The sequence below is a fragment of the Nerophis lumbriciformis genome, linkage group LG33 (assembly GCF_033978685.3).
Source record: "Nerophis lumbriciformis linkage group LG33, RoL_Nlum_v2.1, whole genome shotgun sequence".
In the NCBI taxonomy this organism is placed as follows: Eukaryota; Metazoa; Chordata; class Actinopteri; order Syngnathiformes; family Syngnathidae; genus Nerophis; species Nerophis lumbriciformis.
Window position 1 is genome coordinate 12,839,696 of NC_084580.2, and position 18,155 is coordinate 12,857,850.

The following is an 18,155-nucleotide window of genomic DNA, read 5'->3' on the forward strand; positions in this document are numbered from 1 at the left end:
TGTAGAAATTATTGGAAACTCAAGACAGCTATGACATTATGTTCTTTACAAGTGTATGTAAACTTTTGACCACGACTGATTAAAAATGGTACCCAAATTTCAATGCGAACCTGACTATGAAAAGACTGTGATATCTCATCAATCAATCAATGTTTACGTATATAGCCCTAAATCACGAGTGTCTCAAAGGGCTGCACAACCCACAACGACATCCTCGGCTCAGATCCCACATCAGGGCAAGGAAAAACCCAACCCAATATCTAGCAGTACTAAAGTTATAAAAGGTTATTGGGTCGCCTCTAGTCATGTTTTATTGCTTTGAACTTTTAAACGGTGGTAGAACGACTCCATCCTCTATTAAAACAGGTTGTTAGGGCTAGATGATGTGATTTAGCCATCAGAGACATTATCCATTAATTTGCAACTAGTATTATGGTGAACATAAGTCAGTTGATGGTGGAATATTCTCACAGAAATCTGAAAATGTTGTTTATTGGTAAACTGTCCAGCCAGACATGACACACTCCAGAAAAAGGAGAAGCAACCATGTGTACATGTACTATTACCGTATACAAACAATAGAAACACAAACAAGTCAGTGTCAATGTCTTGATGCTCCCTTGGCTGTCCTTGGATCGACCATGTGTGCCTAATGTCATGTCGTGTCGTGTAACCACATATCTCGGCACTATTGTGCGGATGCTCAGCCTTAGTCACTTGGGGGTGCATCATGCATGTGTGGAACTCTTCCTTCATTCTGTGGACCCCGCTCTCTCTCATCCACACATCCCAAAAGAAGCCTCAGTCCTCTCCTCAGGATACAGACTGTAAGGAGGCGGCTGCTCCCAGCTCCATGTGCAGTCTGGACTCTGAGCGCTGTCCCGGCTGTAGAGTGGAGGTGCCAAGCCCAAGATCACCTGCAGCTCCTCCAGGACCAGTTCTTCCCCTGGATGTGGACTCTGGTGACTCCCCTGGGACTCCTCATAGGCGGGGGGGAAGGAGCTGGGTCTTCTAAAGTGTATTCAAATAGAACAACGGGTGGTTAATCACATCTGATATCACGGACAATATTTCGATTGCAAGTTGGCTATATTTTTGTAATATTCAGGATATGCTCACTGTACATTTTGGTGCACATTTATTTCCTTTTTCTCGTTTGGATTAGTCACAGATGAATAAAAAACACAAATGGTCGAGTCATGTCCGTAACTGCGTTGGTTCCCTCCGGGTACTCCGGCTTCCTCCCACCTCCAAAGACATGCACCTGGGGATAGGTTGATTGGCAACACTAAATTGGCCCTAGTGTGTGAATGTGAATGTTGTCTGTCTATCTGTGTTGGCCCTGCGATGAGGTGGTGACTTGTCCAGGCTGTACCCCGCCTACCGCCCGAATGCAGCTGAGACAGGCTCCAGCACCCCCCGCAGTGTTTTTCAACCTTTTGTTGAGCCAAGGCACATTTTTGTTGAAAAAATCCAGAGGCACACCACCAGCAGGAATCATTAAAAAACGATACTCAGTTGACAGTAAAAAGTCGTTGTCGCAATTGTTGGATATTATATGACTTTAAACCAAAACCAAGCATGCATAAATATAGCTCTTGTCTCAACGTAGGTGTACTGTCACGACCTGTCACATCACGCCATTACTTATTTTGAGTTTTTTGCTGTTTTTTTGTGTGTAGTCTTTTAGTTCTTGTCTTGCGCTCCTATTTTGGTGGCTTTTTCTCTTTTTTTTAGGTATTTTCCTGTTGCAGTTTCATGTCTTCCTTTGAGCGATATTTCCCGCATCTACTTTGTTTTAGCAATCAAGAATATTTCAGTTGTTTTTATCCTTCTTTGTGGGGACATTGTTGATCGTCATGTCATGTTCGGATGTACATTGTGGACGCCGTCTTTGCTCCACAGGAAGTCTTTGCTGTCGTCCAGCATTCAGTTTTTGTTTCGTTCTGCATAGCCTTCCCTAAGCTTCGATGCCTTTTCTTAGGGGCAATCACCATTTGTTTATTTTTGGTTTAAGCATTAGACACCTTTTTACCTGCACGCTGCCTCCCGCTGTTTCTGACATCTACAAAGCAATTAGCTACCGGCGGCCACCTACTGATATGGAAGAGTATTACACAGTTACTCTGCCGAGCTCTAGACAGCACCGACACTCAACAACAACACATATTTTGCAGACTATAATTACTGGTTTGCAAAAAATATTTTTAACCCAAATAGGTGAAATTAGATAATCTCCCACGGCACACCAGACTGTGCACAGTGGTTGAAAAACACTGTCATAGGGTACTAACAATAGGCAAAAACACGCCGCTGGCATATCTTCTTATTAAATTTGGGATGAACCGTGGGTCGCACTGAAGAGTCTGGCGGGCTGCACTTGGCCCGCAGGCCGTAGTGTGAACACCACTGACATAGACAAACGAAATGTCAATTTGTGAAATTTAATTCCTAGTAGGTATGTCCGATAATGGCTTTTTGCTGATATCCGATATTCCGATATTGTCCAACTGTTTAATTACCGATACCGATATCAACCGATACTGATATATACAGTCGTGGAATTAACACATTATTATGCCTAATTTGGACAACCAGGTATGGTGAAGATAAGGTCCTTTTTTTAAAAATTGATCAAATAAAATAAGATAGATAAATTAAAAATATTTTCTTGAATAAAAAAGAAAGTAAAACAATATAACAACAGTTACATAGAAACTAGTAATTAATGAAAATGAGTAAAATTAACTGTTAAAGGTTAGTACTATTAGTGGACCAGCAGCACGCACAATCATGTGTGCTTACGGACTGTGTCCCCTGCAGACTGTATTGATATATATTGATATATAATGTTGGAACCAGAATATTAATAACAGAAAGAAACAACCCTTTTGTGTGAATGAGTGTGAATGAGTGTAAATGGGGGAGGGAGGTTTTTTTGGGGTCGGTGCACTAATTGTAAGTGTATCTTGTGTTTTTTATGTTGATTTAATAAAAAAGAAAAAACAATTAAAAAACGATACCGATAATTTTCGATATTACATTTTTAAAGCATTTATCGGGCATCTCTAATTCTTAGTATGATTTTTTTTTAATTATTATTGTTTTACATGCTTTGTATGAGATTATATATTTCAAGGTGTAAATATAACTGTACAGAAAAATGTATTGTTTAATCTAAAAATATTTTTTTTTGGTCGCGATAATGTGACGTAAACCAAAAATTGAAGTAAATCTGTTAATCACTGTCGCACGATTGCACCTGCTAGATGTCAAAAATAGATATATGTCGTATTTCAGTTGTTTGAGTTACATAGTAAATCATGTCTGGGTGGCTTAGGATTGTTGTTTAAAGATAAATGAGGTAAGGAATTATGAATTACATTTGGACCGGTAAATAATTTATTTTGACCGAGAAGCTATTGCAGGTCACTGACCTCTCAATAGTGTACACTTGGATGTCGTGTTGTAGTCTTCTCCTCCGATACACTTTGCTCTTCATGCGGTGGCAGAAGCTCCAAATGACGCCGACAAAGATGGCCTGGAAGCCCAACACCATCAGGACGTAAGCAAGGATGAGTGCCCATGAGTCTACGTCGTCGTCGCCGCCCTGTTGGGACAGCAGGTAGGCGCCCATGCAAATCAACGCAAAGCCAACGCAGGGCATCATCACACGCAGCAGGGAGCACAAGTGCTTCTTCACGTTCTTCATCTTCTCTTTAGAAATGTCTTCACTTCTAGTGGACGTTGACTGACTGCAACTTTCTCTGCAAGCAGTGTAAAGGTATGTGAGTGTAGTAATGTCCTGGAGGTGCAGCCTCCGTGGTTGTTTATTAACACATTCTTAATTTGGCTGCAGATGCACACAAACAAATCTTTGGAGAAATACATTAAAGAGGAGCTAGAGCTTCATTTCAAATAATGAGATGAGTAATTATCTGTTTAATGCTATTGATTGGCTAATCGTGCATCTAAAACAGCACATTATGACCCTGAGTCATGTCAGTAGAGGGCGCTGTTAGCCACATAATTCTTAAATTGGGTAACATTACATTACTCAAGAAGGACAGTCAAAAACAGCGAGTCTGAACTTTGACACAGCCTAGTGGAAATGTCATGACGTTATGTTTTCCATTCTTCATGCTAACAAATAGATAGAAAACTAAAGTTAGTTCAGTTTACCCGCCTCCACGCACACTGTATATTAGAATTAAATATATCTAAACCAGGGGTGTCCAAACTTATAGACTTGGAGGCCGCAATGGGCTAAGAAAATTGGGCCGGGGACTGAAAGCTGACTGCATGTATAGTTATTATATATATATATATATGTATATATATATATATATATATATATTTATATATATATATATATATATATTGCGGCTGCAACAACTAATCGATTAAAATCGATTATAAAAATAGTTGCCGATTAATTTAGTAATCGATTCGTTGGATCTATGCTATGCGCATTAATTTTTATAAAAAAAATAATAATTTAATAAACCTTTATTTATAAACTGCAACATTTACAAACAGCTTAGAAACAATGATCAAAATAACTATGGTGCCAGTATGCTGTTTTTTTTCAATAAAATACTGGAAAGGATAGAAATGTAGTTTGTCTCTTTTATCCGATTATTAATCGAAGTAATAATCGACAGATTAATCGATTATCAAATTAATCGGTAGTTGCATCCCTAATATATATATGTATGTATGTATGTCAGGCATGTGATATTTCCGTCTAAAGTCGGAATTCCGTCTTTTTTAATCTCAGGGGGGAAAAAAATTATCTCCCGTTTTTCCGTTTTTTTTTTCCGACCCTAAATCAAGATTCGAGACGTAGTTTGTATTACACCGTAGTTGATTGGTCGATATGTTCCTTGTGGCCAATCAGGCCATCTGTTATGAATGATGACGTTAATAACGTCATCATTCATAATGGTTATTACCGCCATTTTCCATATGTAAACGATGTCGGTTCTCGAGAGAAAGGACGCTTTACGAGTAAAAGAAATTGATAGACATGTCAAAAATAAGTTTCGATGGGACTGGATGGAAAGGGAAATCACTGATACTGTTGGGAAGAAGGAAGTTACGACTTTGTTCGGTGATTTTATTCGGAAAGGTTTTGTGCACGTGGTGTCATGATAATATTGACTATGGATCACAAGGTTTCAAGGCTTTGGAAGTACATGCGAAACGCCAAAAACATATGAAACAACTTGAAGCAAGGAAAACAAACTTTTCACAAGCTGGTACTTTTGGATGTCAACCGAAAGTGAGCAAACCTTACGGACTTCATCCTTTGTTTACATCGACAACTGCCGTAGACATCGAGAGGAAAGATCCACCCAAACAACCCACTTCAGTTGCAGACAGGGTTGTTAATAATGAGATAAGCTAAAAAATATTTGCTTGCGAAATACGCATGTTTGTTTTAAATATTAACCAATTATTGCTTTGCGAAATATAAATGGGTTTTTCTAAAAATAAAAAGCCACGTGAAAATATATTATGAAATTACAGAAATTCAAAGAGTCGCATTATTGATTCCAGTTAACAATTTATTTGAAATACATTTGCATATAATACTATTTTGTAATATTAAGTTCTTATGTAGTCTCTTGAAACAATATTGTCAGTGGTGTAACAATCTTGAAGGTAAATATTTTCACACTTGTTTCATGCAATATGTCAGTGTCCTCACATTATTATTATTTCCTATTTTCAAATATGAGTAAACAATACTAAACATGTTTAATTATTTTCATAAATTTATATCCTATTTTGGCGAAAATAATTAAATGTTTACATTTGGTATTTTGTTATATTTATAACTAAACTTGTAGGCAATTAGGCATATACATTAAAACTGAATTGTTATTAGTGATAATAACACTGATCAATGTGACACCTGTGGATGTGAAATGAACACAAGATGTAAATATTAGTACTAAATACTGTTGCGACTGAACCATATACAGTGATTCATTAGGATAATTGGGTTATGTATGTTCTATTAATTATGTTTTCAAGTCTTTAAACACTAAAATATTTTCTTCAAATGGTGCTGTCTTTGTTAATTTAGCATGTTAAATTGGTGAAAAACCAGGAGCTTCGGGGGGCGACAAGACCTGGCTGGGGGCCTTTGTCCCCCAGACCCCCGGAAATTTTTTCAGTCTTTTTCATTGTGGTCAAATCACATGCCTGGTATGTGTGTGTGTGTGTATATATGTATGTATGTATATATATATATATATATATATATATATATTAGTAGTAAAGCCATATTTTCAAGGGTAATCGCACACACTCGCACACATACACACTTTAAGATGCTTTTTTTGCCACACAACAGAGCGTTGATTGACGACAATTGAGTTGTACAAAAAAATACTAAGTTTTCATTGATTAAACCAAGCGATTGCAGACTGAACAACAACACATAACTTCAACTACTTCAACTTTAACAACCACACCACCCACATCAGACCGTGACGACGATGCAATATGAAGTATAAAGGATAAACTGTTGAATATTAAGAGTATGTGAACGTTTGACTTCTACCTTGTTGACTTCCCTGACGACCGTCTTAAAGTTTTATAATCAAAAGCAGCGAAAATGTGCCAAAAATGGGGAAGTTTGAAGAGAGGGTTTTGCATATCACTCATCGTGCACTGTAGTGAATTTATGTGTGAATAATTGAAAATTATATTTAGTGCTTGAATGTGTTTTATAATGTCCACAATGTTCAATGAGCAGGAGTGTGTTATGTGTGACACTGTGTTGACTTACTTTGTTGGTTATAGAATTAAAAGGCATTGTCCATTGATACTAACATTGCCCACAAGAGGGTGGCAATATTACTCCGATGTATATCATAGGGTACTAACAATAGGCAAAAACACGCCACGGGCCAATCTTCTTGTTAAATTTGCGATGTCTCGTGGGTCGCACTGAAGAGGCTGCACTTGGCCCGCAGACCGTAGTGTGAACACCACTGACCTAGACAAATGAAATGTCATCATTCTGTTCAATTTAATTCTTTAGTATGATTTTTTTAAATTATTATTGTTTTACATGCTTTGTATGTAGATTATATCATTCAAGGTGTAAATGTAACTGTACAGAAAAATGTTACTTAAAATCAATCAATCAATCAATCTTTATTTATATAGCCCTAAATCACAAGTGTCTCAAAGGGCTGCACAAGCCACAACGACATCCTCGGTACAAAGCCCACATACGGGCAAGGAAAAACTCACCCCAGTGGGACGTCGATGTGAATGACTATGAGAAACCTTGGAGAGGACCGCATATGTGGGTAACCCCCCCCCTCTAGGGGAGACCGAAAGCAATGGATGTCGAGTGGGTCTGACATAATATTGTGAGAGTCCAGTCTATAGTGGATCCAACATAATAGTAAGAGTCCAGTCCATAGTGGGGCCAGCAGGACACCATCCCGAGCGGAGACGGGTCAGCAGCGCAGAGATGTTCCCAGCCGATGCACAGGCGAGCGGTCCACCCCGGGTCCCGACTCTGGACAGCCAGCATTTGTATGCACGTACAACAATAATAATCTTTAGTATATCAGTATGTGAAATTAAATTATGGAATGGATAAGCATAAAAATCAAACAATGTACTAATATGACACATTTTAAGAGACCTTTCTAACAAGTGTGAACAGAGCAAAATAAAACATATTTGTAATCCTTTTGAACTTAGTGAAAACAATGTTATGTAAATCAGAACTGACTTAATTAGTTACTGTAAGAAAACTGTTGTATTTAGAATTAATCGATGTAAATTGTGTTACAAAATGAGAACAGGAAGTGGACATATGTGTTAGTAGTTGCTATGAAATGGAAAGGGGGTAAGATCAAATGAGCTTTGCGTTTTCTTACTCCTTTTCGGACATGCTGTAAAAGTATGTGATGTATCATGCTAAAATTGTATACTTGTTCGAAATAAACTTCAACCAAAGCTGAGAACCCCCCAACACGCAATTTACACCAAGTTTAAGCGTCAAGAATTGCATTAAAAAAAATGTCATATTGTGAATATTTGTTATACATTTTTTCTTTATAATGTTGTATTTTAATTTGTTCAATTTACAGTTGACCCTTGCCAAATATTGCGGCTTCACCACATTGTGTTTTTTGGCTTAAGTTAAGCCATTTCAAGCATAAAAATGGCAAAATTATGTAAAAATATCAATACTTGGAGACGAAACCAATCATAGCACTGTTCAGTATTGTGGCTCAGCCTCACACATTACTACATCAGATTAAGTGTGTAAAGTGACTGAAGGGGGGTTATTTCATGTCTAGAGGGCTGTTAAAAAAACATTTAGTTAATTATGAAAATATTTGATTCATAAAGATTCCTACTTCGCAGTAATTTGTTTATCGTGGTCATCTTGAATCAGTTAACAGTAATAAATGAGGGACAACTGTAAGGGCACTTTTATTTTCATGTTTTGTGTATCTTTTTTTTTTGTAGAACCTGAAACCTAAAAAAACTACTTATTTTAAAGCAACAGTAAGGTAAAGTCTTTTTCACAGTTTTTGTAGCTCAAGGGTTGCCACAGAAACACCAGTGATGCGTGTCTCCTTATTACATCGATATGCCTGAAAAGTTTTTATTTTAAGGTCAAATGACAATGTATTGTTGCCTTGATGATGCATCAGCGTGAATGCTAATCTGCATATTGTACAGTGTAATTAATTAAATCACATACACGCAGGCTTTTTACTGGCACTGTCTCAGCACTCTTATCAGTGAGAGAAGTAATCCTCTGAGTGGAAAGCATCGTGGCTTGTATGTGACAATTGCATCACAGCAGGATAACACATCCTGATATTTGATTGCAGCAAATCAATCACGCAATGCATCTTAATTGTGACACTAACTCCCTGATAGATTATACAGTAGATTAGATCATTCACATAGTCAAACAGGCTGTTGTTCAGAACAGGATATGAACATCATGTTGTGTAGTTATGACCAGTTATGGTCACGAGAAAACATCTCTGTGTGAGATGTCGATGGCTTGAATTTGTGCATGGAATCAATGCATGCAAGATTAGATGATGGGCCTGCATGCAATTAGAGTGAGTGTGGGCATACACATGCACACATACTTCTTTTAGACCTCATTATGTACTGATAATAATAGACAGAGGGTCATTAGTGATGAATGAAGGCCGGTTATTAATCAAATGGACCTGATGACGACCTGCTATCTGCTCTTTGAGATTAATAATACACATTATAGTTAGACTACACTCTGTCATAGTGCACAACTTTGCACATAAAGGCCTCCAAAGGGCAGATAGATATCACTTATTTTTTTTGTTTACATAATCTTTCAGTTTTGTCATGCGATTTTTATCTGCAGTACCTCAAAAGCCCCCATGAGGGCGAGGAAGAGCTCATGAGGTGGGATGATGTTCAGCAGAAGTTAGTGTAAAGTATATTTTAAGTGTCTACTATTGCATTAAAGAAATATATGTATGATTGTGAATATTTGTTATACATTTGTCTTTATAATGTATTTTAATTTGTTCAATTTACAGTTGATTCTTGCCAAATATTGCGGCTTCACCACATCGCGTTTTTTGGCATAAGTTAAGCCATTTCAAGCATAAAAATGGCAAAATTATGTAAAAATATCAATACCAGGAGACTAAACTAATCATAGCACTGTTCAGTATTGTGGCTACGGAGTGGCTCAGCCTCACACATTACTACATGAGATTAAGTGTGTAAAGTGACTGAAGGGGGTTATTTCATGTCTAGAGGGCTGTTAAAAAAACATTTAGAAGGTGATTAACAGTTTTTTTTATTTAGTTATGAAAATATTTGATTCATAACGATTTCTACTTTGCAGTAATTTGTTTATCGTGGTCATCTTGAATCATCCATCCATCCATTTTCTACCGCTTGTCCCTTTTGGAGGTCGCGGGGGGTGCTGGAGCCTATCTCAGCTGCATTCGGGCGGAAGGCGGAGTACACCCTGGACAAGTTGCCACCTCATCGCAGCATCTTGAATCAGTTAACAGTAATAAACAGGGGACAACTGTAAGGGCACTTTTGTTTTCATGTTTTTTTTGTAGAACTATAATACACGTTATAGTTGGACTACGCTCTGTCATAGTGCACAACTTTGCACATAAAGTAGATAGATATCACTTTTTTTTGTTTGTTTACATAATCAATCGGTCAGTTTTGTCATGCAATTTTATCTGCTGTACCTCGAAAGCCCCCATGAGGGCGAGGAAGAGCTTTTGAGGTGGGCTGATGTTCAGCAGAAGTTAGTGTATACAGGTGTTTAACTCCCAACAGTTTTCCACTTGATTGAATGCCTTATTGCTTTCATCATGTGGTACGTGTTTAATGGTTTGGTTGGAGGCGGTATGAAGCAGCCCGCCTGCTTTTGATAACCAGGATCCTCCTTGCTTTGGATTGTGGTCTACATTTTTTATCTTGTTTAGTCACAGACTGTAAATCTCCCAGCAGAGGATAACATATTTATGCTGCAAACTTACAGCCCTGGTGGCCTCTGAGGGCCGCTGTTGTAGATCCACTACAAATTAGGATGCACCGCTTGTCTTCTTTGCAAGACATGTTGGGCGATAGTGTGCGTCAAACTTTATTAGAACCGTTTAGGGAAGGCCCTTTTCTGTCCGCAGTGCACAATGCAAGGTTCTTTAAAGGCATGTTTGGATGACTTCGATGTAGAAGAATCCCATCAATCGCCTTTGGACGAAAAACACATGCGTCTTGGTGACTTCTGATGTCAGTAGAAAGCGATTTGTTTCGAGCTTCTGTGTTATTTATGTTTTTATTGGATTTTGAAACTTAAATACAAACTTAGAAATCAAATCATGGGCCCTGTTTACACTGCACACCAAATAAATTTTTTTGACGATTTTTTTGCCATTCTAAACGCTCCAAAATGCTTCAAATCTGATATTTTTGCATCAGATTCAGGCCACCTCAGGAGCTAGACTGAATCTGATTGGAATCTGATCTTTCCAAATGTCACTTCAGTCGAAACGGCAATTCACTTTGGGCGAGCTACGTCATTTGCGTGCACAGGGAAAGACACAGCCCACCAGCGGAGGTGGATACTTAATCACAACATCCGGTTTCGGTGACCAAAGTCTTTTTTTGACGGGCGTATTTTCGGTGCATCACTAGTCAATAGTGTGCAAATAACAGGCTATGTGTATATAATATATACATATCACTCATCTATATTCATATGATATATATGAATATATATTTGATTACTTCAAAAACACGATTGTTGAATCACTGGAATTGACGCTCTGGCCTATTTGCTTACATGTTACGTACATTGTGTAAGTTGTTTACGTGAGTGAGTTCAAAAATAAAACCTAACCTAGATCCACGCTGGTGCCTGTCGCCTTTAGTTAACAGCCATAAAAAGATTAGAACCCTCATGAATATATTCAACTATATATATCCATCCATACATTATATTACTTTGACTTATTTTCACATTTAAAACCCCCCCACTAATTTTTAGGGTGTGGCGACTTTTATTTTATTTTGTAGTATTAGTAGCGACTTCCTTGTTAATTTACGGAATCCGGTCAACTTCCTTTGTTTTCACTTGATCAAACTGTGCATGAAAGTGATGTTGAGGCCACATTGGGGCCACACAAGGAGCCTGTGCGCTTTTACAATGGAGTCTGATAAAGATCACATTTTACTTGCAGTGTAAACAGTCACACGGAAAAAATGTGGTTTGTCCAACTTTGGCCTGCTGTGTAAACGTACTGTAGTCAAAATAATCTGTTCCAGGGTAAAACTGCCGCCATTATAAACACTTATTAACTGTTGCATTGCTGGGTTGCAACATAGACACGTCAGGTTTTCGCTTTGAGGCGGGAACATTTAATGACTTCCGTTCATTTAGCAGCAGCTGTGCAGATGTCAAGCTAGATATAAAAATTTACCTGCTTGTCATTGCTATGGTATATGCTGCAGGCTATGCACAATGTATTAATCTACTTTAATATAATTATTTTTAGGTTTTCTCAATGCTGAACATTTCACTATACACACTTTTAACAAGACAAAAATCCATCCCATTTGGAAGTTCCTCAAAAAAATTGTTTTTATGTACACGAAGTATGTAGAGAATAACAAACGTAAATAAATCAGTAACAGGCTTCTACAGTTTATTTCAAGTTCATACAGACATTGACAAAGTGATCACTGCAAACTAGATTTTGTTCAGATTTGGCTCTACTCGACGAGAGCGACAGTTATTTTGTTGTTTCAAATTTATTCTTTCAACTTTTCTTAGGAACTCTGTAATAACTTTTATCAAAATCCCTATCGGAATGATTTCCACAGGTGAGAACATGGCGCACTAATGCTGAATTTATGCTCAGCTTTCACTTGACATCCTGCTATAAATATGCTTGCCAAGCACCACCGGACTTGACGTCACATGCAGTTGTGCTTAAAGCATTGCTTCTCAAATATTTTCTGTTACTCCCACCCCCTAGGAAGAATGTGCCTCATAAAGCTGTGTTTCTGATTGTGTAAAAGGAAGCCACTAAAATGTAAATATAACATTTGTATCTAACATAATGCTGGAGTCATACTGCTTTGAATGTGTCAATACTTGGCTTGTTCTTTTTGGACTACCTTTTGTTGAGGATGCTCATTAGTCTCAAAAAGCCAAAGAAAAAGTGAAATGTGCTTAGAATTTACCATTTCATGCGTTATGTTGAGGCTCGGAGACAGCGGTCAAAGACCTATTTCCCCCAATATTCTAGTAGAGCTCTAATTTGTACAGATGTATTCAACTCTGTAGTGTATAAGAGGGGCTGCACCTAAGGGTGTGTACTCAGAACTATAGAAATAAGCAGTAGGTGTTCCACTTCCTCTCATGGCTTGCTCCTATGGCGTCCACTCCTCTCGTGTTGCACCGCCGAAGCCGTATAAACCCCTTCGCATCTCGTCTGGCTGAGGCGAGGCAAGAGGAGATCAATGAGTTGATCAATAGGGTCCCTGGGAGTCCTAATAGCCCTGTTACTGCTCGCTGACTTCCCTGACTGGCTGCCTGATACGGCTGGCAGCACGCTGGGAGGAGGCAGAAGCGTGTTGGTCCATGTGTGTGTCATCCGCATACATACAGTGAAAGCACCCCTGCTGAGTCTGCACCAAGAGACTTATGTAACAATAAGTGGCATCAGTCAAGCTCATTGATGGAGCTGATAGCTAATTGGATCAATTGAGTGGAATACAAGTTGCTTGGATATTTTGCTTAAAAAAATCAAGACACTTTTGTTATTTGTATATATTTAAAATATATATGTATATGTGTGTACCTGTATGTATTCTGGCCTGTCTAAACTGAGCGATCAGGGGACAAGGGCCCTTGTCAGGGAGGTGACCAAGAACCTGATGGTCACTCTGTCGTAGCTACAGAATTCCTTTCTGGAGAGAGGAGAACCTTACAGAAAGACAATCATGTCTGCAGCAGTCCACCAATCAGGCCGGTATGGTAGAGGTGCTAAACGGAAGCCATTCCTTTCATAAGAGTTTCCTAAAGTGCACCTGAAAGACTTTCAGACCATGAGAAACAACATTCTCTAGTCTAATCAGACAAACGTTTAACTCTTTGGCGTGAATGACAGGCACCAGGCACCGCTTATCACCAGGCCAATATCATCGCTACAGTGAAGCATGGTGGTGGCAGCGTCATGCTGTGGGGATGTTTTTCAGCGGCAGGAACTGGGGGACTCGTCTGGACAGAGGGAAAGATGAATACAGCAATGTACAAAGACGTCCTGGATGAAAACCACCTCCAGAGCACTCTTAACTCAGACTGGGGCGACGGCTCATCTTTCAGCAGGACGACAACTCAAAGCATACAGCCAAGATATTAAAGGAATGGCTTCCGGACAACTTTGTAAATGTCCTTGGGTAGCACAGCCAGAGACCAGACTTGAATCCAATTGAACGTCTCTGGAGAGATCTGAAAATGGCTTTGCTACGACGCTTTCCATCCAATCTCATGGCGCTGAGAGGTGCTGCAAAGAGGATTGGGCAAAACTGCCCAAAGATAGGTGTGCTATGCTTATTGCATCATATTCAAGAAGACTTGAGGCTGTAATTGCTGCCAAAGGTGCATCAACAAAATATTGAGCAAAGGCTGTGAATACTTATGTACATGAGATTTCTTAGTTTTTTTATTTTTAACAAATTTGCAAAAAAAAAACTTTTTCTCAAATGTTCATTATGGGGTACAAAAATGATTTTTTTTTATTTTGGAGCAAGGCTATAATGTCACAAAGTGGAAAAAGTAAAGCGCTGTAAATACTTTCTGGAGGCACTGGATGTGTATTTTAACATAGGGAGCAGGTGTACCTAAGGTGTAATGGCCTGTATGTGTAGACTAATAACATGACACACATCTTGCAGTATTGGAACACTGGAGCTTTATTGGCTAACATGAATACGACAAATGACACAATCTTCTTTTTTGTTTAGAAAAATATGTTTTTGTCAAGGAGGGTGTGAAACCACTTTATAACTGGGCATGTGTGTGTCAGCCAACTGACCAAGTTTTCGTCCACAGTTTCTTGTATATAGAATATATCACAGTAATCAATTGGTTTAATTAAAAGACCACCCATTATTGATCTTGGAAAATGTTTTTCTCAATTATATAGGACATTCCATGAAATGTATCTGACTTATAAATGAAATTTTAAAGCCTACATCCATCTATCAACCTTCCCCCTGTTCTGTGGTGAATACTCCCACTGTGCAAGTTCTCTCTGCGTGCTCACTCGAAAATGAGTTGTGACAGAAGTGAAAAAAAAACCTGATGAATGCCAAAGCAGTACGTACGAACCCTGCTGGTTTTCACAAATTATCAGTCTTCTTCACACTGGCACATCACTTGTGCTAATAAACACAGTAGTAGGTGGAGATGCAGAGAGGAGCAGTGCCATCAAGGTGATTCTGACTCTCGGTACCCCGCTGTCGTAATTCCCAATATATATTCAAATGATTCGCACTGTCGGGATCAATCAAGAACAACAATGGCATTCAACAAAGATGATTTCAATGCAATTTTACTTATTTTATTACTAATCTGATAAATACAACTTTTTCCCATTTTAAGGCTTGGACCCCAAATGTGTTTTCTTGTATTAATGTGAGGCCTCTTGTTTTCTTTATCATTAGTTTTTGTACTTTATATGTCTGTTATGGCAAAACACGATATATATGATTATGTTTGAGTCCCAGGGAGGAAAACATTGTGTTAGATTGTGCCGATTTACCTAATATTTTGGCATACATCACGTCTGCTGCACGTGAGAATGTAAAGTTCAAAGCTTCTGCACCGGGAGCCATGTTGGAGGCAGATGTCAGCCTCGATGTGGCGTAGAGTTGCCACGTTATGGTCCTCCTGGGTAAGATGATCGCATGATAAGGCCAGCGGCCTCCTATACACAGGCCTTGGGGGAAAAGGTAATAATGGCGGTGTATAATTCAGGGTAATGAAGGCTGCACCACTAGATTCGTCATAAAGAATGATAGCCAGGGAGGCGGGGCGAGGGGCTGCTTACACGTTTGACCTCAACTGGCATCCTCCCACTTCCCATAAATGTTTGTTGCTCGCACTACAGAGTGAAGGACTGAGACGAGATGAAAAGAAGATGAAGAAGGGAGTTGGAATTTAAGTAAAACGAGCACATGATTTAACTTAAGTCAAATCCATAGGGCACTATTTGGAATCTGATATTAACTAAGACAAGGACTCAATACTGTACTGTGTTTTAGACATATTGAATCTCTTTCAAATAGAGAGGCAGAAAAACTGATTCCACCCAAGGATTTTATCAGGTGTTAGTGTAATGAAAACACCTCGCTAACAAAAGCACCAATTAATTAATTGTGAGTGTCATATAATCTCTAGCTTCATTGAAGTGTCTCAGTTTTGTCTTATATTATTGCAAAAACACGTACATTTGGTTTATTCAAAGTACCAGTAGAGTGGAAGCACAAGTTGACTTTATATGCTTAATTGTGTTTCATTGTATCCATTAAACCATATCCAATCATATTTACAATCCGCAAAGTATGTAAAAACACGGTTTAACATCACAAAATGCCACAAATTCAGTGAGCTATTTTGAATACTCCACTCCTGACGTCACAAAGGGAATGCTTCTACACTCTGACAACAGTATCAGATCAGTCATACTGGAAATACGCAAAACTTACACAGATGTGCTGTCTATCATTCACAATCTCTCTCTCTCTCTCTCTCTCTCTCTCTCTCTCTCGCTCTCTCTCTATATATCTATATATATATATATATATATATATATACTGTATATTTTATGCATTCAAAGGCATAAATACATAAAAAGTCCGCTAACAATGTAGTCAATGGGGTTTCTCTATTTTGCCCACAAAACCCTCTAAATAACCATCCAAAACCCGCCATCAATACTCTTTATACATATCATGACCTGAATATTAGCAATGTTATAAGCGTTAACGCAAACAAATTATTTCTTAGCGGCGCAATGATACAGACAGCTTAGTAGCCCTCTGCTGCCTTTACTGTGAGCTGGCAGCGATGTCCTGCTGCTCCCGCGTCATCGCGTCTTGGCTCGTCAAAGTTGTTCTAGATCAGGGGTCCCCAAACTTTTTGACTCGTGGGCCGCATTGGGTTAAAAAAATTTGGCCGGGGGCCGAGCTATGTGTGTGTGTGTGTGTGTGTGTGTGTGTGTGTGTGTGTGTGTGTGTGTGTGTGTGTGTGTGTGTGTGTGTGTGTGTGTGTGTGTGTGTGTGTATATGTATATGTATATGTGTGTATGTATATGTGTATATATATGTAAATATGTACATTGTCTTTTTAATCCGTTTTGACATTTAACATTGTCACGTTATCGATGGGAAAATTCATTTTTAGACAATATGATTTGCCTGAGCGGCTAGGAGACACCAAGAGTAACAAGCGGTAGAAAATGGATTAGAAAGGAAAGATTTTTAAAAAATAATAATAATTGGGATGTCGGGGGGCCGTAGTTTGGGGACCCCTGTTCTAGATTATGAATCATGCTACTCATCCGGATAATAGGAGAATTTAGCCTTGAATCTAGAAGCTGTTTATCTGTGACATTCAATTCATACCCAGAGATGGAGACAAACACACACAACCAAAGACCGTGTCTGCAGGGTTACTTCGTTGTTAACAGTTTGTGTGCATCATTATTAATTGTTCTTCTAAACAGGAAGATATGGACATCCTATCAGTCGTCATTGAAGTAACAGAAGACATTGTACCGTTAGCTATAATTTTGTTGTGTTTGTAGTTTGTATTTCTTGTTTAGCACTTAGCAATACTGCTACATGATGCTATAGTGTTTCTCTAAAGCTAGAATTGTTTAGGAGAGCTTCTAAAACTTGTAGCTAATCTTCCTTATATTCAGGATCAACAATATAAGGTTCTGGATCAGAATTTTGCCCAAAGTATTGTTGTTGGCTTTCACAAAGTCTGCATGATTTGCATTGTGTAGACGCTGCCCAACACCAAGAAGATGAGAAGGCTCCAATTTTCAAGAAAATGGGTTTATTTAACAAAGGCAAAGAAGGGGGAATAAATGTATTAAACTTAAATCATCCTCCCAATCAGGGTACCTTTCATCATGCATTTCATAACATTAGCATTGTCTAGCATCGGTTTCCTGACAACAGACAAAGCAACAATTAGTATATACTACATCGAGCATTATGTTTGACAGAAAGTGAAGTGTGCATCTTACCGCCCGACAGAGTCCTGTGCAGAGGTACAGTGAGCCCAGGTTCCAGCTGCTGCATTAATGGCACAGGCTGATCAGAACCTAGGTGTCCTCCATTGGTGATTGGTGTGTCCACATAGACACATTAGACAGTAGTCATCATCTCGAGCTGATTGAGGAGGAATGTAGGTAGGTACCGCGCCTCAACCACTCTGCCTAGGGGCACATCTCTGCAGGGTTGAACCTGGGCACACCTCTTACCTCCGATAGGACGCTGGTCAGCCTGGCCCCATAGAGGCACTCCACAATTGTTTTTAGTGGAGAAGGGATCGG

At 38.8% G+C, this 18,155-nt stretch overlaps 1 protein-coding gene and 1 long non-coding RNA gene across 3 annotated transcripts; one reads left to right on the forward strand and one right to left on the reverse strand.

Annotated features, from left to right (window-relative positions):
- Window positions 1–290: 290 nt before the first annotated feature.
- Window positions 291–3,773, reverse strand: LOC133575636 (transmembrane protein 252-like). The gene is made up of 2 exons (XM_061928331.1): window positions 3,438–3,773; window positions 291–1,011 (listed from the first exon to the last, which is right to left on the reverse strand). Exons 1-2 carry the CDS (start codon window positions 3,710–3,712, stop codon window positions 777–779), a joined length of 510 nt encoding a protein of 169 aa, XP_061784315.1. The 5' UTR covers window positions 3,713–3,773; the 3' UTR covers window positions 291–776.
- LOC133575638 (uncharacterized) lies at window positions 3,222–17,679 on the forward strand. Of its 2 annotated transcripts, none has more exons than XR_009811518.1 (4): window positions 3,222–3,364; window positions 3,513–3,625; window positions 3,724–3,784; window positions 17,601–17,679. It is a non-coding gene; the product is annotated as an uncharacterized lncRNA (long non-coding RNA). The 2 variants fall into 2 exon arrangements; XR_009811517.1 differs by having other exon boundaries at window positions 3,229–3,364; window positions 3,473–3,625.
- Window positions 17,680–18,155: the final 476 nt, after the last annotated feature.

Coding starts and splice junctions, on each gene's coding strand:
- LOC133575636 (XM_061928331.1), bottom strand. CDS start 3,712: ATGAAGAACGTGAAGAAGCACTTGTGCTCCCTGCTGCGTGTGATGATG. Junction 1,012..3,437: donor CAAGTGTACACTATTGAGAG/GTCAGTGACCTG, acceptor AATACACTTTAG/AAGACCCAGCTCCTTCCCCC.